Below are 21,329 nucleotides of genomic sequence, written 5' to 3'. Positions count from 1 at the left end.
TTTCAGAGTTTTCGTATATCATGTCAAATCCCTAAATTGATTGGTACAAATTTATGTAATCATTAGAGGGACAGATTGTTTTGTTTTACATATTTTTCACGTCACAGTTCAAATGTAAGGTCATTCTGAGAGTCGTCAAATTACAAAAAGTCGCCATAAATGATCCCTGAATTTCTCGTGTACCCATTTCTCATGGAAGGTGTAAATTGCCTGCCTTGATTCGGATTATTATTATTCCAAATGTGAGATGACTGGTAAGTGGTGTCAAAATTCGTTGTCCCATTTCTTCGATTGATGACATTGTAGTCCAAGTCTGAATATGTTGGGACCTGGTTTCCTGGAGTTGATTCATAATACTGATGTCGCGGTGCAGAGAAAAAGCCAGGTCGTGTGTGGGGAATTCCAGTGTTTGGTGGCGACCACAAGTCGCGGTAAGGGCTGGATGGCATCAAGTTGTTAGTACCACCCCCTCTGCCTCCTCCTCCTGGTGGTGGCGGTGGTGGTAACCCTGGGTCATGAAATCCTCCTGGTGGTTTCCGGGTCTCATACAATCTCGGAATTGGGTAGAACTCGGCGGTGTAGTTAATCATTTTCCGGTTGCTGTGCTTCGTCGCCACTTCGTCCTCGGGACAAGATAAGAGATCCCTTAAAAATTGTGTAACAATTGAAGTATTTCAAGTCACAGAAAGTCAGTTGGACTAAGGATGGGAATACTTACTGATACTCATCCATAATCCTCCCGATAAGACCGGTGCTCTGGGGTTTTTTGTCAGGAATGTCTCGCTGAATGAGATCAAATCGAACTTTCCCCTTGTCCGCAGGTCGGAATAGTATGGAGACTGCAGAAAATAGAAATAATAGGTTATTTTTCAAAACGGGAATATTTACTACCAAAGTTAATAACGTAGGAGGTGATGACTCGTAGTCAAAATCAACATATTTTAATCTTTTCTCAGCTCTGGGAATTTTTTAAACTTTTAAAATTCCGGACGATAAATTTATAGAGTAGGTTGATGCCATTTAAAAGACATATAATCTAGATTTCGACAGTTTTTTAAGTAGATTTCATGTTTAAGAAGCCTTCAGAAACATTGGAACTCGTCGAAACTGGCTGAAAAAACTCACCCCATTCCATTACCCAGCTTACTACAAAGTTTTCGTCCAGAATTTTAAAATAAATTCCCAGAGCCGAGAAATGATTAAGAATGTGTTGATTTTGACGATTTTTGTCATGATTCATCGAGTCAAATGTTAATAAAAATTACTTACCATTCCGATCATCCTTGGGGTACTTGTACTCCAACGCGGCTCCCGTGGGAATGCCAGACTCCTTGCTGAACACTGGTTCGAAAAAAATCCTCCTATCTTGATATCCCAGTTCTCGTTGACACTGGGACACGATGAATTGCCAGAGAGATTTGACCATTGGCAAAAGCAATGACGAGACGCAGACGACGAGAATAATAAAGACGATCAGGAAGGGAAAGTTTGTCGCCGTCTTCAACCAAGTTCTGAAGCAGGACGCTCCTCCTTCAGAGGGAGAACCATGACCGTAAGAAGGAGGTGAACTCACTCGATGACCGTGATGTTGATCAAAATCTTCAGAATCGGGGTCTGCGGACCACACGTCCCAATGGTTCTTTTCCGAATGAGACATTTCGGAGTGGAATTTTGGAATTCAAAAAGTGCAATGCGAATGTGGAAAGTGGGCCCCGTTTAGTTTTTATGCGGACATGTCCATAGAAACAACTCCACCCCCATTGCACTTATATTAGGCTACTTTTTGTCTGGTGATCGAATACAGTGACAACTTGGCAAAATATTTTATTGCAGAGGTTTGGTTTATTAATCGAGCAAAAATTATTCATTTTGAGACAGTTCAGTTACACATATTTTTACATTGCTCTTTATACGTTTTGGAATTTCCTGGTTCTAAATACGTCGCAAGTTTGCATTGCATTTAAATTTGCACCTATGATATGCATCACATTAGCTTGTAATTTGTGAATTTTGGGCGCAAACTGGTCATCTCATGTCCACGTCCAACCCCAAGTCCAACGTTTGACTTGGTGTTACTACTTGTGTGTGTTGTTCCGCACCCAAAGCGATTTCCTCCCGTCGAGAAAAATGGCGAATTGATGGTGGAGTTGGATTGCTGTCCTCTGTGAATCCTTTGTCCTCTCGAGCACTGGTTCTGCATTTGGTTAGTCGGGCTCAGGCAAGGCGTTGAAGTGGAGGAGCAAAAACCAGGTCGTGTCTGGTGGGGAACGCCAGCGTTGAATGACCACAAGTCACGGTGAGGGCTGGATGGCATTGAGAAGAAATTGCCACCTCCTCCTCCTCCTCCTCCCCCAGCCTGTGGTGGTGGCGGAGGTGTTGGTGGTCTGGGAGGCTTGTGGTCGTCGATGTATGGTCCCTCCTCAAAAACGCGTGGGATGGGGCCGTACTGGGCGAGATACGTGATTGTTCTCTGGTCATCTTTGTTCCTTGGGTCAAAATTATAAAATTAGTATCTTATTATTAACTGACTGATATGCATTTGCAGCTGTTTGTGCAAAAAGTTGTCGCCTTCAAAGCCAGAGACGTGGTCGGATCTATTTCTAGGAGATATGTATGAGACTTCCTGGGGTCTCATTTTTCTCGAATTTTCATAGATTTTCATAGACAATTTATGTTTCGGACGAAGGTGTTAACTTCTATTTCCGACTGCTTTCTCAACCGACAATTTTTGCGCGAACAGCATATAGATATGTTCTCTTATTACGTAAAATCGAAAGCTGCCATTCCATGGTCTGGTGGTCGAAATCTTATCGAAACTGGAAAAACATGGACAATATGAATAATGCATCCATCACTAAAAATATAACTTTATCTAATTGTAAATACCGTCTCGGTTGTCGTTGGGGTACGTGAAAGCCAACGCGGCCCCAGTCGGCCAGCTGGCACTCTCCTCTCGAAAGACAGGTTCAAAAAGCACCTTTCGATTTGCCGCATTATGACCGACCTTCCGACGAAGCTGGTCTCGAAAGAAGTGAACAATTTCCAAGAGGAAATGGATCGCAAAGATGCTCACCACGAAGACGCACGTTAGGTACGTAAGGTCATATAAGACACCAGCCCATTCTGACGTGTTGGCGGACGCGGGTGGCTGTGACATCTTTGGACCATTGCTGTTCTGCTGAAGGCGGAAGGTCGAATAGTCGTCAGAGTTTGAGTCGTATTTGTCTACCCACTCGCCAAACTTCTTCTTAACGTCTTCCACCACCATCCTGTAAGTTGATGGGCGTGGTGGGATCTAAAATTTTAATGGTGGAAGAGCTGCTCGAGATGATGCATTATGAAAATTGCCAATTTTTGTCGTCTCGTACTCTCGTTTTCGTGACAGTGTGCGTTGTCATGTCATTATTGTACTCGTCGTCGTATGATTTCAGTAATGAGCTTCGAGGTGTAGAATTGTCGGGTTTGAACAAATGGCGTATAAAGATTTTGAACGATGCAATTGATATTAAACAAATGAGAGCTTATCATGAAGCCATTTACACTGAAATGATTTACACGTTATGTTAGCGATGCTATAATTCGTAATTATTTTGTATATGGCATTTTATCGAGATTTATTGCTAATTGCTACGTATTTATGTTTGTATAAATAGCTAACTAAAATTCAGATCAGTCATAAAAATTGGCACTTTCGTCAATAAATTAAATCGTATATCCAGCGTACGCATTTCATTTCCACGTATTGTTACTGCTGGGAGATTTTTTAGTGGATAAAAGCCACGGGAAGAATTGAAACGGTCGACTGGAATTCTTTACTTCTTCCGACATTCGGAGTGACCAGGCTTCATATCCGACCGCAAGTAAAAATGCGGAGAAGACGAAAACGCTGCCAAAAATGTCGAAAGCGTCGGGAAAAGTGTTCCAAATCCCTTGTCGGATAATTTCCCAGGCACACGAGAACGCAAAAATGAGGAGTCGCAGTCTTAAAATGTTGCAATATCCGAATCCATCACTTCTCACGTTGAGTTTGTAATTCTGGCTGAATTTTCCTTCCAATATGGTGAAAACGGTGCCGAATATGACGAGTGCCGTGATTGCAGCCGCCCACTGGATCGACGTGGGGTCAAACCGAGGGATAAAATGGGGGGAGGTGTCTATACAAATTTTTATGATGAGACTGAACACAGAGCCGTGAAAGGAGAAAGAGGTCGCTATTACGGAATCGGCGACTTTTTCTTGGCGTAGCTTGCTTAAAATGAAGGTGGCCGGGACTGCGGTGGAAGATGCGATGAGGGATGCGATCACTCCGGCCTATCGTAAATATAATATTAAGTCGTTGGATTAAGGTTACGTAGGATGATGATTTGATGTGGCATATAGATTTTAATCTCACTTTATTAAATGTCTTTAAATGCAAATTTCTAAAATGGCATCAATTTCATGAGTTTTGAGATAACTGTAACTTTTGATACTTTAATGTCAACTTAATTTTTGGCACTATAAAACTATCGATTTGAAATAAATTCGCAATTTCTCTTCAAATGGATACTTGTAGTACGAAAAATTAATTTTACAGAAAAAGTAAAAGTTGCAGCTATCTAAAAACTGATGGAATTTGTGTCATTTTTAGGGATTTGCAGTTAAATTTGCAGATAGAATAGAGTATGAATGAAGTGAGATTTAAAATCTACGACGTAATTATTCCACCTTAAATTTTCTAATTCCTAGAATTCCTAACTTAATTTTCTAATTACCGTCAAGTCTACAGAGTCCATCCGGCGAGTCGATGTCATAGCAGGAATTCCCACCACGACAAAACCGAGATATCCCAAAATCGAAAACGCAATCAATTCAAGACTAAACCTTTTGTCTCGATTTATCTGCGCGAGTAAGATTACGAATATCGTCGAACTAAAGGAAAGTGCCAGAGACACGCTGATATTTAATCGTTGAATTGATAACAGTTGAGCAATTACGGAGATTGAGGCAAGAATGCTGTGAAACTGAAATATCAACAAAATTAATTCACACACATGTACAAATTAAGATAACATTTTATCACGAGTAAATCCTTACAATCAACCAAAGCGTCAATTTCCACCTCCCATTCGCCCAACAAAGCCCCAGACATCGCGACGAAGGCTCGTCCCCACCATCCCGTAAAGTTGCTCCGGAAATGGCATCAATCACCAAAAATATGAACGATGGCCAGAAAACGCCTTGAAAAACGGAGAAACTTGCACTAAAAAGTTTAAAGTCTGTCATGATATCGTTAATAAAATGAGCCGCCGCGGTGAAACATAACGCCGGAAGGATGATGATAATTGTGATGACGATTTTCTGACACAGCGTCAGTTGCACAGTTTTCGATGCGAAAATTGGAGGGCGAGAATTACTATTTTTCGTCTGCAGGGGAATATCTAGCGCGATAAGTTCGTCCCGTGTAAAGTTACTCCGACCCCATCGAGCTTGTTGGTTGGGGTCACTGTCATCAGCAGTCGGGACATATTGCTGTCGATCACCATCGTCCGAATAGTTCGAATTCTCGTCGTCGTCAAATTCGTCTTCATGTTGACGATGAGAAAGTGACAGGGCGGAACTGGCACGAGAATTTTCCTCCGATGAGAGTGGGGGTGGTGGTGGGAGCCAGATTGGCGGTGCAGGTCTCCCACGACCAGATAGTTCGTTTTGAGGGGGATATTGGTTATATTCTTCGGGGGAATATTGCAGGTATTGGTCGGGAATGTAGTCTTCTTGCAAATTGGGACGTCTCATTGTAAATTGGGAGGTGTTTTGAGATCACATAGATAAAAGTCTGGTTTAAAATCTGCTCAGCAAGTTGAGCCGGTTCAGACTAAAACCAAGTACGCACTTTTGTTCAAACTTTATATGTATCCAAGCTGTACCACCTCCCGTTTAGGAAAATTCCAGTCAAAAACGCCACAGAAATTTGATACACGGACACGTATAAAGTATCACTTACTCATTTTCACAATTTCATTTCCATATATCCTACACAAAACAGAGTAATAACACAATTCTCGTATTTTTATTGACTCATTTCTACCCTTCAGCACAATAACTACTGGTTCGACCTGGTATGCACAAAGTCAAATATCTCAATCTCCGTTCTGCACAGTGATGGATGATAACGTGATATCATTCAAGTTTCACATGCATATGCAGAGGCTTTAATATTCCGACCAGTTACATTGCATATGCAGTATTATTATCACCGAATGAGACTCATTCACAAATAAATAATCCTCTTTTTTTATCTCGAGAGTTTTAGCAGAGGAGCAGATGCCTCAAATATCTCACTCATCCTCAGTTTTATATGCATATTTTTATGTACATACTCTCCTGCACTATATTTTCAATTCAAGTGCTAAATATTATTACGGCCATTTCCGGTATGGTGATATATTTATATCACTGCAATAATTACTGTGATCAGCAAACTTTATATATCGCACTTGACACGATTATTACATGAAATATCGATCAATTTGCAATAAACTCTGGTATTTACAGAGTGTGTTTTGACAGTGTTAAATACGCTCCAGTTTATTATTCACTCATTTGCTTAGGATTAGCTGCTTGTGTATGACAAAGATGCACACAATTGCACATAAACGACTAGGAAGCAATTCGTGTAAATGCAGTCTCACACTCGACACAAAGTTGCAATTCAACAAGAACAAACACTTAATAATAATATCTCACACTACATAGTTTAAGCCGGGCTACGAACTTAATGTTCAGTAGCACAAGACTTAATGTATTAAACGATTTACAATTATAATTTATTTACTAATAACTAACTTCTTCCACTTGGAAGAATAACAAATGTGTAATAGATTTCTCTCTGCGAGTAAATAATGTCGTCTGGTTAAATGCGAAATAAAGTAAGTAAATGATCTTCTCCATCCATCTCGCAATCTATCGACATATATACGAACAGATTTACTTCCCCAACTTGAATACAGATTAGATACCATACATACATACATATACATGCAGAACTTGCTATAATATAAGTAAACTAGTCTATGAGTAAGCACACACGTTCACTAACATCACAATTTATGTGCAAGACACATGCACTTTGTTAAAAAACAATGACTCATCATGAACAAAAAGGTCTTTCGGATACTTTCTTATGTGGATATTTTTACGCCTGACTCAGAATATGTGAGAGATTAAATATTTAACGAATGGTCGATATTGACACTAGACATCCTTCTTCTTGAGGAAACCTTTTTTGGCATTGATACCCTTGAGTCCCATCTCAGCCACGAAGTTTTTGGTCTTGGTGCAGCTTTTGTAGCGATCACTCTCCGGCTTGGTGTCACCATTATCAGTGGATTTCTTGTTATTGTTGTTGTTATTTCCGTCCCCCGTATTTTTCTTGATATCAACTTCCTTCACATGTTTGCTGACCGAGTCTTCAAACTACTTATAAGAGATTAGATAATAATTAGGGAAACATTAGAATTTATAGTCTGGTTTGTCAATTATGTAAATATGTATGCATCACCATTTCAGCCGAATATTTTCCACTGGTCGGTTTCTTTTTGTTGCCTTTATTCTTCTGGCGTTCTTCAAGCTCATCCAAAAGGGTTTTCCCCATCTTTGCCCTGCCCTCGGCTTCTTGGCGTTCATGAAATGATTTCAGAGCCTAGAAAAATTGGCCTTATATTTTAATTTGATATATTCGGACAACATGAATTTTAATACCAACCTCTGCCGCAGTTTTGCCTGAAGTGCTTTGAAAATGGATAAAATCGTCCAGCTTTTTCTTCTCAAGGCGGTACTTTTCCATTCGTTGCTTTCGCAAGCGCCACTTGACCCAGGTCACGACACACCACAAAATGCCGGCAGCGATGACCACAATAGGAATTTGCCACCTGGAACCTTTCTCAGACACTTTTAGCGACATTTTGTAGTTGAGATTGTTACGATGCAGGACGATTAGAAATCTATGTGGCAATATTTGGTGTGGATTTTTTTGCCAGATTGACTTCAGACTTTCTGAGCACGATTGCTTGACATTAAGTATCTAGGTAACGCGTCTCCCTTAACGGTTGCGACAAATGGTCGAGTTACAAATAAAATAATTATTTTTAAAAATCTTTGGTTCTTCTCCCATGGGCGTGAGAACCAACTCTTTAACCTTTAATAACTTTTGAATGGGCAGACATAGAGACTTAATTCTTGAGGATGAAATCGTCGTAATTTTTTTATTGATTTTTTAAGCTAAAAATCTCGAGGGTACTATGTCTAATAGTAAACTTGAAATTTGCAATGTGCAGCCTTTATTTAGCCCGAGTCAGGCGTTGCGGTTGTCGGTCAAAACGACCATTGACTGGTGGAGTGGCATATTTTTGAAAAATCTGTATGGATTAGTCCCTACGGTCTCACCCGTTATCAAAATTCCAACTTCCTACGAAAAATTTGGGACTTTTTTATGACATTTAATATGTTTTCAGTCAACCCCTAACCACTTAAAAGACCCCACCGACCTAACCGATCATGCCCGTCTCTAAAAATAAAACCTTACTTTTGACCCCAAGATGAACTTCGCAAAATTTCAGGTCGCTAGCTTGTGTTTAAAGAGAGTTATCGTGCGCACAGACATCTTGACAAATCTATAAGCCCATCTGAAAAGGCCTAAAAATGAGATTTCCATGAGATATTTTTAACAACTTTTATTTTTTGAAATCTACAATGCAGAGTCCATTTAGCCCGAGTCAGGGATTCTGTCCCTGACTCGGTGAGTCCGAGCTCACTTCTATTTTTTTCGAATTCACCGACATGATAATATTACCAACCTCCTTGGTGTGGATGGCTAAATGTTTGTTAGATATTTTGTACTATTTTGCATTTTAACTTCATATTCTTTAATGAGAAGTCATTAAGTATTACCGTGCCGGATTTAATGTTTTTCAAGCAATTTCTAATCGGTATGGGTCACCCCATAGGGTCCCTCAAAATAAAATTCTACCAATGTCATTTCATATTCTTCCATTAGGCCCCATAAGCAACGTCTCTACCAAATTTCAGCTCGATATGACCATTTTGAAAAACCAGTATGGGTCACCCCATTGCGTTCCTCAAGAAAAATTTTCCAACTTAAATTCATTTTTTTCTAAAAAACAAGTCACTAGCTACCTCTGTACTAAATTTCAGCTTTCTACGACAATTTTGAATTTCGAATCCCACCTACCATGACCTCCACCGGTCAACCACTTGACCGATTTCGCCCATCTTCGAACTCGTTTCCTAACTTGTCCAAGATGTACATACATGGTAAAAATTTCAAGTCAATCGGTCAGCTCGTTAAAGAGTTATCGAAAAACAGACGGACGGACATGACGTTTCCATAAGCCCTGTCTCGGGCTAATAAAAATGAAAATTTCTTTTGTAACTCGGCCATTTGTCGTAACCTTATAGACTGATAAAGTGTCAAATAATCTTGCTTTCTGAGTGATAAAATTACTAGCGTCACTCATTGTCCTACCAACCAACAAGAAATTTCCTCCATTTTGTGCCGTAATTCTTAAAAATCAAACCCAAAATAGAATATTCTCCCTACTCGACTAAAAATAATAAGAAATGAGATTTGTATTAACGATTTATGCATGATATTCATTCCTCTCTAATAAAACTTCCATCATGGGCCGAGGTATTCAAGGAGTTTCGGAAAAATTTGCGAAATCCGAGAGCTTTCAACCAACCCAAGAAAATAGTACCACTCTGGTCACTGAATCTGGTCAGCAGACATCTCGCCTCGCCGTAAATGATCATCACCGTCATTACAGTAAGCATCATAAACGCCCAGAAGACCATGGCGCCCCAACAACAGCTCAAACTGATCTCAATTCAACTTCCGGTGCTGGTGAGCATGTGAACAAGGACACTGCTTCAGCGGCTTCCATAAATAATCCCAAGCCGTCAAAAAAATCGTCGGACAAAGATGAGAAGGAGGCGGCCGAACCGGAGAAAGGATTGTCCGGAAACTTTCAACATTTTCCCAAGAAAACGAGACGCTTCGATTACGAAGACGTTCGGAGAGGAAAGGACAATTTCTTCCACGTCGATGTTGCCACTGAATGTGAAACATATTTTAAAGCTCAGCGAGTTCGTTTGATGGAAAAGAAGACGGAGCACTTTGCCTTCATCGTGGACTTGGATGCTTATGAATACCATAAAGTTGTCTTTCATCTCTTTCTCAATGAGATTTTGGAAAGTTCCTTCTTTCGGTAAATAATCAGAGTTTGCCACATTTAAGAAACGCAAGAAATGTGAGGTGCAAGAAACTGGGAGAAAGTGCAAAAAATATGCGCCATTTAGCGACAGTATAGCGGCGGGCGTAGTTTCTTGCAGGTCAAAATAGCTACAAGAAACCACTTTCTTCCAGTTATTTATTGCAAGTGGTTACTCGCACCCGAAACACTTTAAATAATTAAAAATCCTTAAAATGCTTGAGAAAACTTTACATGTTTCTACTAAAATTTTGAAATCAGGTTATCCATCCTGGTTCTTGTCTTGGTCAACGCAATCATCATCGGGTTACAGACTGACCCCAACATGGTCAGCAATTATGCCACGTATTTCTACATATTTGATCAAGTTATCCTTAGCGTGTTCCTGTTTGAAATTCTGATCAAGTGGATTTATGATTTTCGATTGTTTTGGAAAGTATGTAAAACAGTAAAATTTAAAAATCTGAAAATTTCATAATAAATTTTGCGCATTCGATTATTCCAGGTCGGTTGGAACATTATGGATTTTATAATTATTTTTCTCATCATTCTGGCCGCTGTTATACCTACTTTTCGAAATAGTAGAGCCCTCGTAGTTGTCCGAGTTGTACGAGCGTTCCGTAGTTTAAGATCTGTGAGGCATGTGCAAAATCCATGCAAATTCCAATAATCACGCTATACAAATAATTCCATGTACTTACAAATATTTGTATTTCTCAGTTTTCTATCAAGTCTTAAAATTGTGATGCACACGATCATCCGATCTGGCGTGGACATGGGAAACATTCTCATCGTTTTGATGATCTTCATGCTGGTCATGTCCATCATGGGAGTGATTCTCTTTGACTATCCGGAACTGGAAACCAAACACTTTTTAACCGCAGTGGACGCTTGGTTTGTCCTGTTCATTTGTGTGACACAAGACGGATGGAATCAAGTCTTGGATGAATTTAGATCGGTACCGGTTTCTACATAAAATTTACTTGACTAAATATGTAAAATTTTGATAAAAAAATCTGCATAAATTACTCTGAAATTATATTGTCCAGAATACTACATATTTTCCGTGGTTGGCTGTCTACCTAATTTTGGCCGTTTCAATTGGGGCCTTTGTCTTTGCAAACTTGATTGTTGCCGTGATTGTGGCGAATTTGGAGTTGTCCGTCAAAGAAATGAGGGAAGAAGCAAAGGCGTCAAACAATCCGTTGGAATTTCATGTAAGAAATTAACAAAAGTAGTCTTGTTTTGGGATGATTTTCATCTTAATGAATATTCCAGCCCGAAATTTCCAACAATGTTGTCGAAATGTTACCCGTTTACGATCTGTTATCGAAACACAACTCGCACATTTTGTCCCAGCGACCGTTGAGGATCCCAAATTTGAAAAAGTTGACGCAGAGAAGAATCCAAACTTATATTAGTCGTACGTTCTTCAAGTATTTAATTAAATGTTAATTAATTAAATTAATTACTGAATTGCTCTTCGCAGTGATCGTCGCTCTCGAGCAAAATATGCTGGAAGCCCAAATAATCAATTTGGACTTGGAGAAAATCCTCGGCGTTATATTATCCGTTGTCCTCCAACTGGACATGTATTCTCAACAACAAGCTCATGAAAACGAGTTGAAGCGAACGTATAACGTGGCCTTGGCAAAAAGTAAGCAAATTGACGGAGCGACTAACATAATTCCGCCACCAACGCCGTCCCAAGTTCGGCAAATGACGGCAAAAAATATAAAAATGGTGACAACGTTGCCTGATCTTGCGAACAAGAGTGCGACAGCAAACTTAGCTTTTGTAAGTTTTTGCACACTTATTCTGCTCGAAGAAAACGTTATAATTGACAAAATTGCGTGTATGTAGATGCAAATATTGAAGAATCGGAGGTCCCTGTTTGCGACAGAGTTGATAAACAGCGGTACAAACACGCCAGCGCAGCCACCGACTCAGGCCACCAGCTCGAGAAAAAACGAGAAAAGGCGTACCTCTGGGCGAAGAAAGTCGACGACAACAATGACGACGACGTTAAGTGATTTTTTTGATTAATTCAAAGTTGCATGTTGTAAATAATAAATAGTGAAATAAATTTATCTGCGGATTAAATTCTTTAAAAACTAATAGTTTGCATTGAGCAGTTAATATTAAATAGAAATAAAACTATAAGTTAGTGTTAGTTAGACTTATAAAATTAAGGAAATCAAGTTATAACCATTTTACAAAGAGCTTGAATTTACGCTTGAGTTCAACATTTTATTTCCAATTACAGTTCCACAATGTTAATTTGATTCATTAGAATTTTGTAGATACAATTTGAATCTTTTTAGCACGCAGGCATACATACATATAATCGGCTGGGTTCAGAGGAGCTGTCACTTTTTCTTCTAGCATCCCCGTTGATTTGTTTTGACCTTTTTTGTGGCCTTCTTCGGGACCTTTTTTGTGACCTTCTTCTTATCCGTCTTTTTGTCCTTCTTCTTATCCTTTTGCTTTGATTTCTTTGGGGTCTTGGTTGAAGGGCGTGGACGCTTTGTTGCCTTGGTCCGAGGGAGACTACATGGAGGACACTTCCGCTTCGTACCACCGGCAGCCTATGAGAGATTAATTTGGGGATTATGTATAAATTAAATTGGGTCACGTCATAATTCAGGTTCATGAGAGTAGACATGACGCAAATTTACCTTAGTTCGCGATTTCGACTTCGATTTCGATTTCTTGGTCCGCTTGGTTTTCGTTTTACGGCTATTTGAACGAGACTGCTTTCTCTTCTTGCCTTTCGGTTTCTTGGTCACCTTCTTGTCTGGTACACATTCATCAACCTCCTTGGGCTTGGGAACAGGCTTCGGAGGTGGAGGTGGAGGTGGGTCAGGTTTCTTTTTTGTGGGTTTCTCTGGTGCGGCAGTGCAGCAACCCCCCTCTTCCTCCTTCTTTGGGGGTGGAGGTACACATTTCTTGCCTTTTTTCGGAGGAGGAGGTGACTTGGGTTTTGGCGGTGGGGGAGGTGACTTCTCCTTCTTTGGTGGTTTGACCTTTGCCGGAGGATGTGGCTTCTCGCATTTTGGGGGATCCTTTGGCTTGGGGCAGTCATCCGGGCCTGGTCCGCAATAACTTCTGGTATCAAGCCGCTTTTGTTTCCCTCCCTGGATCTTCCCCGAGCAGAATTCTGGGAGAAGTTCACCGTTAACGTTCTCCTCTACTGGCACATCGTCCTCTTCCTCGGCTTCCTGTTCGTCCTTTTCGTCGTGCTCGCCCTTTTCATCGTCTTTCGGCTCGTCCTCTTCGACGTCTTCGTACTCTTCGTATTCTTCGTTCAATTCCTCCGCCCCTGACGTATCTCCATCCTTTTCGCTGCTGTGGTCACTCGCTGATGTGTTGCAGCTGTCGTCTTCGGGTGAATACTCATTGTCGCTCTCCAAGTCGGAATCCATCACTGGTGATCACTGGTCACCTTTTGCTTAGTTAGGTAGGTGGGAGTGGAAGTTGGAATTAATCAGTTTTTTTTAGACAAAACTGTTTTCAGAGTTTTTTTCAGTTTTTTGCTGGCCAACTTTCTCGAGATTCGCGACCCCCAATTTGACGACGCCAGTTTTGTTCGTTGGCATGGATCTAGTTTTCGCTGTGTCTACTCACAAATTGTCGAAATTTGAATTCTTGTAATATTTTTTGCATTTTGTAACTCGATTGTGAGGCACCGAACCATAGAAACGGTGTCAATCCGTGATTTTATAGATTTGGCTATTATGCAGCGTCACAAGGTGTGACTCTCAAACTTCATATGCATCTCCACCATAAATTACTTACCTTAAATAAGAAGTTAACATTTTAAAAACCTACATTAAAATGTCAAAACCAGGAAATAATGCGGTCAAAAATAAATCTGGATCGATAAGTATGCTCCCCTTCGAAATATGTAAATGATGCTTGTACCACAATGAAATAATTATTCAACTTATACATAGTCGACAACTTACACTCACGAAAATCTCTCCGCGAGAAGGAACAAAGATCAAGGTTGACCAAAAAGGACAGGATTTCCCTGGAGAATGAAGATGGCCCCAAAGCTGGAAACTTTTTGCATTACAGGAACAAGAAGAATAAATTCTTTTACGAAGATATTATCAAAGGTGACGACAATTTCTTCCATGTCGACGTTGGAACCGAGTGCGATAACTATTTTCGCGGAAAGAAGGTCCAATACAAGGAGAAAAAGACGGAAATTTTTTACCACGTCGTAGACCTCGATGCTTTCGAGTATCATAAAATTGTATTTCATACGTATCTCAACTCCGTCCTGCAAAGTGCATGGTTCCGGTATTACGAGTTATCTATTAATTTTCATGCTTATCAAGATTGATAATACCACCGTCACTAATTTTGTCGTCAGATTTCTCATCCTCACGCTCGTCATGATGAGCGCGTTGATGATCGGATTGACTACATACACTGAATTTGAAGAGTATCAAAAATGGTTCAAAATTATCGACCAAGTCATCCTGAGCGTATTCATATTCGAAATTGTGGTCAAATGGATGTATGATTTTCGTCTATTTTGGAAAGTATGTTTCCAAAATTTACCAAAATTTACTAAACCATAGCTTAATTTACATATTACCAAAAATACAGCAAATTATAATTATTATATAAGGTATCCTGGAATATCTTGGATTTCTTCATAGTCGCAGTTATCGTGCTTATCGCTATATTTCCAATCACCGGCGAATCCGATGACAGTTCAAAAGCATTAGTGATTGTCCGTGTCGTGAGGGCATTTCGAAGTTTGAAATCGATCAGGCATGCAAAAAATTGTGATGATGCCACTAAAATCATGAATAATAAACTTTTACGTCCATTTCAGCTCTCTCTCCAGCTTGACCATTGTGACGCACACGGTCATCAAGTCAGGCAAAGACATGGGCAACATTCTCCTCGTGTTGATCATTTTCATGCTCGTCATGGCCGTCATGGGCGTCATTCTGTTCGATTTGAACGATCTGAGGACACAATGGTTCCTAAATGCTCTCAACGCGTGGTATCTTCTCTTCATTTGTGTTACTCAGGATGGATGGAATTCAGCGTTAGATGAGTTTCGGTCTTTTGTAGGGTTACACAATGATATGTACTAATTTATTATGTAAATGAGTGATAAGAAATATGCCTGTTTTTTAGCATGATCATTTCGCTCTCCTCTCGATCTACCTCATCTTGGCCGTGTCGGTGGGAGCGTTTGTCTTTGCAAACTTGATTGTTGCCGTGATTGTGGCGAATTTAGAGCTATCTGTGAAGGAACGCAGGGAAGAACAGATACTCGTGAGTAACTTTGTTCGCATTTTATGTATTGTAATGCAACGTACAATTGAGGTCTCTCAACTTATGCTCATAGATTTTGACCAAATTAGTGTGAATCGGTCACAAATTTAATTAACATGTAATTTGCAAAAGACACGATCTACCAATGGTCACGTTTGGCAGAGATATTTGCATCTTAAAGTTGAAAAATTTTACACTTTCCAAGTTTACTCTGCGCATTTTCTCCTCTTCGGATCAAATATATCTACCAAATCTGCATCCAAATTGGGAGTTTGTGTCCTTTGCAAATTTCATATTCGTTAAATTTGTGATCGATTCACACTAATTTGGTCAAAATCGGATACCACACGTTGAGAGACCTCCATTATTACAGTAATAATAATAATCAAATCGTATTTTTATTTATAGAATGATGACCCGTTGGACACTAACGTTCGAAATATATATATATATTTTTTAAATTTCGATTATGAAATTCATACAATACCAATAAACTCATGACACCAGGACGGATTCATTATTAATCATCTAGACATCACTCCAACCTACCAACTCTTTGCCAAGCATAATTTAGCTTTCTTGGCCCAACGTCCCATGAAAGTTCCGACGTTACGACATTTCTCTCTTAGACGACTGCAGACTTATATTCAATGTAAGTTCTGATACCATATGTAAATTTCTTACTCGCATGATAAATATGCAAATTCCGTTTTTTCGCAGTGATCGGGGCACTTGAGCAAAACATGTTGGAAGCTGAAATAATTCACCTAGACTTTGAAAAAGTTATGGCTGTCATTTTATCCGTGGTCACCCAACTCAACGTTTACTCTGTCCCGATGACCCAACGTGCTAAGGAAGAAGGTCAAGAAGTTTTAGACAATTTGAAGAGGATGACCCTTCTCGAAAGAGAAAACCCCATCGATGCCATTAACGAGCTGGAATATGCGGCTTATGTAAGAATGCAATCCATAATTGTAATTGTGCACTGGGAAAAATCTAACTTTTTTTGCTCGTCTCCCGACAGGCTCATCAGTTCAAGAAGAGGTTATCATAATTCTCATCTGAGTATGAAAATATCTAAGACGCATTGTAACATTTCTGGGTAGTTGTAGTAAAATAATGGTGTAACATAAGTATGTATATGTATACTAACGATTAGACTAATTTATACGATACACAGTCTGGATGTACATATTAGTAATTAAAAGAATCATAATAACAAATTCACCATTTATCTGGAAATGTGAATACTGTGAATTTTCCATTTTGCTAACCGGTTCCAGTGAAGGTATTGCATGTATATTTAGTACGCCTTGGATTGGTCAAGACTGTAAACAACAAAGTTACATGCATATCTATGTACATTCGTCTACCTTAAAAAACTTGATCAGCCTCTTCGTAATAACGCGATTGCTTCAAAGATATTCCTTTTATGTAAGGCATAATCATCACATATCAAGTATTGTACAAGTACCTGCGAGGAGGTAAGTGAGAACAATCGACTAAAATTATGGACAGTTTGATACAATCAAAATCTTCATATTTAGATAAATTATCCTACCTAACAATGCACGTACTGCTGACGCCACCATTTCAATCTGACCTTTCATTGCTGCCATTGCTCCCTCCCAGATTTTACTCAAAAATGCTACTATTTGCAACATTTTTGTTTAACTTGCTGTGTGGTTTGGTTCCGTGTGATCCCAATTACAGTGATCCTATCGTGAGTTCGGTTCCTTATAAGGAAAGTGATCTTCTCAGGGAGGGAAGAACCTGTAATGAGTCCGAGACCAGTGACCCCGTGGTCACACTTCCAAGCGGGGGCAGGCTGGAAGGCTATGGCATGAAAACGGTCAAGGGTCGGCCGATCCTTGCGTTTGAAGGAATTCGTTACGGTAGAGCGGAGCGATGGAAGGTTCGTGACATGTAAAATACGTTGCATGCTAAAATTTATAATTTCGAAAAACTGCGAAATTTTGTAATATATGCAAATAAAATATAATATGCAAATAACTTTTATGTAGTCTCCAACACCTGCTGAAGAATGGACAGGGACATTGAAGGCAAATAAAAGAGGAAGTGACTGCCTCCAACTAAGCCTTGCAAAATATGTACGTGTTTATGGGAGTGAAGATTGTCTTTTCGCCAATGTGTTTTCCCCTCGGGTAATTCTGCACATGAGTTATGAAAATTCGAATTTTGAAAATTTAATTACATAAATAAATTTTTGTGCATAGCTCCCTTGTAATGAGAGTGGAAATAATCGGGGATATCCAGTCATTATATATCTCCACTCGGGGGCATTTTTTATGGTTTGTACATACGTATTCGGGTTATTGCGAATTGAGGTTCTTACACTAAATTTTCACTGAAATATCTACTAATGTACCCTTATCATTATGTGTATAGCGTAAATTAGCGCTTTCGAGAGAATTTACTGTAAAAATCCTTATTGTGCATAACGCAAAGGGTTGATAAATGCTGATGAGTTTAAACTTATGCGTGTGTCACAGGGATCCGGATCAGAACACGGTCCTGCGTACCTGTTGGAGAGAAATGTCGTACTGGTCACGGTCAACTATAGGTAAATTACATTTCAGAAAATCTCGCGGATTTTTAACAATTCTCACTCATTTGAGTTTTCCAAAAATTTTTCAGATTGGGAGTGTTAGGTGACTTTCCGGAAACTCATATTTTGTAAACCAGTCCAGCTAATTTTAATTTTTGCCATAAAATCAGGCTTCCTTTCAACTGGCGACCTTTCTCTGCCCGGAAATTTCGGATTGAAAGATCAAGTCCTAGCGCTCGAATGGGTGCATAAAAATATTGCAGCGTTCGGTGGTGATCCCGACAATATCAACTTGGTCGGATATTCCGCCGTAATTAAAAGAATTATCTCCTAAATTAAGCCTAGAGAAATTCAAAATTAATTTAAATGATCATGCCCAGGGTGGAATTTCTAGTCATCTGCACATGATTTCTAACCGGACACGACACCTCTTCATACGAGTGGCGTCACTCGGTACGGGCAGCGCTTTGCAATATTGGGCAGTGCAGTCCAAAGAACGGGCCAGATATTATGCTAATCGGGTAGGAAGAAGGTTAGGCTGTCCTACAAACGATAGCACGGAATTGGTCCAATGTCTCAAAAAAGTTCCGGTCAACACGTTGGTGGCAGACTCGCTGAATTTATTTGTAATAAGGAGAAAGTCATTCAGATTTTCTTAAAATTTGAGTTGATTCTTAAACATTTTAATCTCCAGGACTGGTTTCCATTACCTCCAGTGTTAGTTGCCCCTGTAGTTGAACCCCCGCATTCTGACGCTTTTCTCCTGGAAAGTCCTGAGGATGCTTATAATCGGGGTCACGTAGCTAAAAAACCGTGGATCACGGGGACAACTAGTCATGAAGGGATGACGGCAGTATTGGGTTCGTGCTACTCAATTTAATGTCTTCTGTAATTAGCTAAGCATTTAAATGATAATTTCAGTCCTGGAAATTTTCCAACGCTGGTTACCATTCCGGCTAAATTGGAAATTGACCAGTAAATCGTATCTGGATTTGAACTATTTGTCCACCGTGTTTGGACAAAGTGTTGAAGACGTTGACCAGATTGTGGAGAAGGTTACAAAATTTTATTTTGGGAATAAACCCGCAATGCAAGGAAGTAATTTTGAATTTGCCAGCGTAAGTATTTACGTAATACAAATGTGCGTGTGTAAAACTAATAATAATTTTATGGCAATTTTTTCACTATATCAAACAATTTGTAGATAATTTCACATCGATTCTTTCAATTTGGAGTGTTAAAAGGTCTCCAAGTACATTCCGCCATTGCTCCAAGTTACGCTTACTACTTTTCATTTGACAAGGGAAACTACAACATGGGAAATATGTATGGACACAAATCGTCAGAGTGGGGTGCGTTTATTAAGATGACTCGCCGCACGTTGTTAATCGTTCTCACCTCTGGGAATTTATTTTTAAATTAATTTAAATTAATTATAAATTATTAAATTAATTTAAGGCGTAAGCATAAATTTTGATTCAAAATCTATGCTTACGCGTTGCGCAAATTACAATTGAATTCCTCCCCTGGACGACAAATTTGTAGAGCAGGGATGCCAATTAAAAAAATATATAAATCCAGATTTTGACAGTCATTGAAGATAGATTTCAAGCCTTCAGAAAAATAGGAACTCAATGAAACTGGCTTAAAATAAAAACCTCACCACAATTCTATTAATCAATTTACGGAGTACGGACTTTTGTTGTCCAGAATTTTAAATAAATTCCCAGAGCCGAGAAACGATTAGAAATGTGCTGATTTTGACAATTTTGAGTCATCGAGTCCTATGTTAAACCATTTGTAGTCATTTATCTCGTAATTAATAACATTTAATTGGTATTAAATTAATTAGGCCCCGGCCATGCAGAAGATGAATATTATTACTTCAACACGTCCACACAACACCCGGGCTTCAGAGAGTCAGACCCTGATTATAAAATGTCCCAAGTGATGGTTAATTTTCTAGTGAATTTCGTCACGACGGGGTACTTTATACTTGCAAAATTGCAAAATATATTGAAAACTAATTTATATTAGGTAGGTAGGTTTATTCAAGATTGATAAAGCGCAAGCTCTTACAATCATCATCGTTCATTCATTTCATACAAAAGTTCATTCAAATTACATACATAGTTTCATAATGATTAAATCTAAGAATTAACAAAGTATGTGCTCAGTTGTGGGCATAATCCACAAGTAGCACACGGCATCCCAATACAGGCTAATCACACACTATGATAAATTTATAAAATCTAATGATAATATGTATGTAGCAGTATGGGTGTAGAGGAAAAACCGGAGATGGTCTCGGAAAACCTCTACATGTATTGGGAAGTTGGCCCAATACACCATTCGGCCCATTACTGCTGGACACCAGGTAGGAAAATGAATGGCAGGGATACATAGGCGGATTCCGTGGGGTGGTGGTGATATTCAAATGAGGGTGGCGTCTGCATGCGGAAGTAGACGGTTGAAGGTTGTTGGGCGGGGGCTGTCCACGGACCGCGGGATCTTGCCCACGTCCCCCATGGAAGCCGTAGCCGGGGCCGACGACACCCCCACTTGCCCCTTCTCCCATCACAACACAATCAGGTCATGGGACCCCCGTAGACCCGACTATGCCGCCCTCCGACATGCACGACCCCCTCCTCCACTCTTCAACCAACCACTCCCCACGGTCACCACCCCGATATGCCAAACAAAAACCTACCTGGGGGAGCCCCTCCAAGGCGTAGATCCTCCTGTGCACTGGGTCCTGCGAATCCATCTTCGCCTGTTGGCTCAGCTTGTCGTTGCTGGGACGGGTGTGGCAGGGGGTGTCACTAGGCACGCAGGTGGGGGGTGTGAGTGGACGAGGCTCACGTGGCGAAAAGCCCTTAGGACACACTTTACTTGCCCTGGCACACCCGCGACCCAGATGGAAGAGGATCCAGATGCAGAGCGAGAGAGAGATACGTCGTGCACGGAGGAAGCCAAAGAGGAGACTTATTGAAAACTAATTGATTAATTACTTATCACCCTCATTGAACCAACCTACACAACCGAAGCTGGTGAATCAATCCACATTTGGGACCCGTTTACGCAATCTAACACTAATGAAACTACGCAATTTCGAATGCTGCAATATAACCAAGAAGTGAAAATGATTGACTATCCAGATCTGAAGGCGTTACAATTTTGGCAAAATC

At 40.0% G+C, this 21,329-nt stretch overlaps 5 protein-coding genes across 5 annotated transcripts; 2 read left to right on the top strand and 3 right to left on the bottom strand.

Moving 5' to 3' along the window:
• Window positions 1-33: 33 nt before the first annotated feature.
• Window positions 34-1,657, bottom strand: LOC118436203. The gene is made up of 3 exons (XM_035853742.1): window positions 1,270-1,657; window positions 719-839; window positions 34-645 (listed from the first exon to the last, which is right to left on the bottom strand). Exons 1-3 carry the CDS (start codon window positions 1,655-1,657, stop codon window positions 141-143), a joined length of 1,014 nt encoding a protein of 337 aa, XP_035709635.1. The 3' UTR covers window positions 34-140.
• A 1,921-nt stretch (window positions 1,658-3,578) lies between these two features.
• LOC110852033 lies at window positions 3,579-6,946 on the bottom strand. Its single transcript, XM_022099996.2, has 3 exons — window positions 5,077-6,946; window positions 4,755-5,003; window positions 3,579-4,311 (listed from the first exon to the last, which is right to left on the bottom strand). The coding sequence occupies exons 1-3, from the start codon at window positions 5,773-5,775 to the stop codon at window positions 3,730-3,732; spliced, it is 1,530 nt and encodes a 509-aa protein (XP_021955688.1). The 5' UTR covers window positions 5,776-6,946; the 3' UTR covers window positions 3,579-3,729.
• Window positions 6,947-9,678: 2,732 nt separating this feature from the next.
• Window positions 9,679-12,314, top strand: LOC118436202 (cation channel sperm-associated protein 4-like). The gene is made up of 8 exons (XM_035853740.1): window positions 9,679-10,265; window positions 10,530-10,704; window positions 10,774-10,907; window positions 10,989-11,226; window positions 11,318-11,485; window positions 11,547-11,691; window positions 11,758-12,065; window positions 12,132-12,314. Exons 1-8 carry the CDS (start codon window positions 9,679-9,681, stop codon window positions 12,312-12,314), a joined length of 1,938 nt encoding a protein of 645 aa, XP_035709633.1.
• Window positions 12,315-12,492: 178 nt separating this feature from the next.
• On the bottom strand, window positions 12,493-13,797 carry LOC118436269 (serine/arginine repetitive matrix protein 1-like). Its single transcript, XM_035853969.1, has 2 exons — window positions 12,947-13,797; window positions 12,493-12,856 (listed from the first exon to the last, which is right to left on the bottom strand). The coding sequence occupies exons 1-2, from the start codon at window positions 13,691-13,693 to the stop codon at window positions 12,650-12,652; spliced, it is 954 nt and encodes a 317-aa protein (XP_035709862.1). The 5' UTR covers window positions 13,694-13,797; the 3' UTR covers window positions 12,493-12,649.
• Window positions 13,798-17,145: 3,348 nt separating this feature from the next.
• Window positions 17,146-20,225, top strand: LOC118436231 (esterase FE4-like). Its single transcript, XM_035853824.1, has 11 exons — window positions 17,146-17,487; window positions 17,597-17,737; window positions 17,810-17,884; window positions 18,086-18,156; window positions 18,231-18,244; window positions 18,312-18,451; window positions 18,522-18,767; window positions 18,836-19,001; window positions 19,063-19,259; window positions 19,346-19,493; window positions 19,994-20,225. Exons 1-11 carry the CDS (start codon window positions 17,218-17,220, stop codon window positions 20,176-20,178), a joined length of 1,653 nt encoding a protein of 550 aa, XP_035709717.1. The 5' UTR covers window positions 17,146-17,217; the 3' UTR covers window positions 20,179-20,225.
• Window positions 20,226-21,329: the final 1,104 nt, after the last annotated feature.

The sequence above is a fragment of the Folsomia candida genome, unplaced genomic scaffold (assembly GCF_002217175.1).
Source record: "Folsomia candida strain VU population unplaced genomic scaffold, ASM221717v1 Fcan01_Sc007, whole genome shotgun sequence".
NCBI classification, from domain to species: Eukaryota; Metazoa; Arthropoda; class Collembola; order Entomobryomorpha; family Isotomidae; genus Folsomia; species Folsomia candida.
The sequence above is the reverse complement of the archived record's forward strand: the minus strand, read 5'-3'. Positions and strand labels throughout refer to the sequence as shown.

Coding starts and splice junctions, on each gene's coding strand:
- LOC118436203 (XM_035853742.1), bottom strand. CDS start 1,657: ATGTCTCATTCGGAAAAGAACCATTGGGACGTGTGGTCCGCAGACCCC. Junction 840..1,269: donor CCCCAAGGATGATCGGAATG/GTAAGTAATTTT, acceptor TATTTTCTGCAG/TCTCCATACTATTCCGACCT. Junction 646..718: donor AGGATTATGGATGAGTATCA/GTAAGTATTCCC, acceptor ACAATTTTTAAG/GGATCTCTTATCTTGTCCCG.
- LOC110852033 (XM_022099996.2), bottom strand. CDS start 5,775: ATGAGACGTCCCAATTTGCAAGAAGACTACATTCCCGACCAATACCTG. Junction 5,004..5,076: donor AATTGACGCTTTGGTTGATT/GTAAGGATTTAC, acceptor TTGATATTTCAG/TTTCACAGCATTCTTGCCTC. Junction 4,312..4,754: donor TGGACTCTGTAGACTTGACG/GTAATTAGAAAA, acceptor TATTTACGATAG/GCCGGAGTGATCGCATCCCT.
- LOC118436202 (XM_035853740.1), top strand. CDS start 9,679: ATGGGCCGAGGTATTCAAGGAGTTTCGGAAAAATTTGCGAAATCCGAG. Junction 10,705..10,773: donor ATTTTCGATTGTTTTGGAAA/GTATGTAAAACA, acceptor CGATTATTCCAG/GTCGGTTGGAACATTATGGA. Junction 11,692..11,757: donor AATCCAAACTTATATTAGTC/GTACGTTCTTCA, acceptor TGCTCTTCGCAG/TGATCGTCGCTCTCGAGCAA.
- LOC118436269 (XM_035853969.1), bottom strand. CDS start 13,693: ATGGATTCCGACTTGGAGAGCGACAATGAGTATTCACCCGAAGACGAC. Junction 12,857..12,946: donor AGTCGAAATCGCGAACTAAG/GTAAATTTGCGT, acceptor AATCTCTCATAG/GCTGCCGGTGGTACGAAGCG.
- LOC118436231 (XM_035853824.1), top strand. CDS start 17,218: ATGCTACTATTTGCAACATTTTTGTTTAACTTGCTGTGTGGTTTGGTT. Junction 19,002..19,062: donor AGGGATGACGGCAGTATTGG/GTTCGTGCTACT, acceptor TGATAATTTCAG/TCCTGGAAATTTTCCAACGC. Junction 19,260..19,345: donor GTAATTTTGAATTTGCCAGC/GTAAGTATTTAC, acceptor AACAATTTGTAG/ATAATTTCACATCGATTCTT.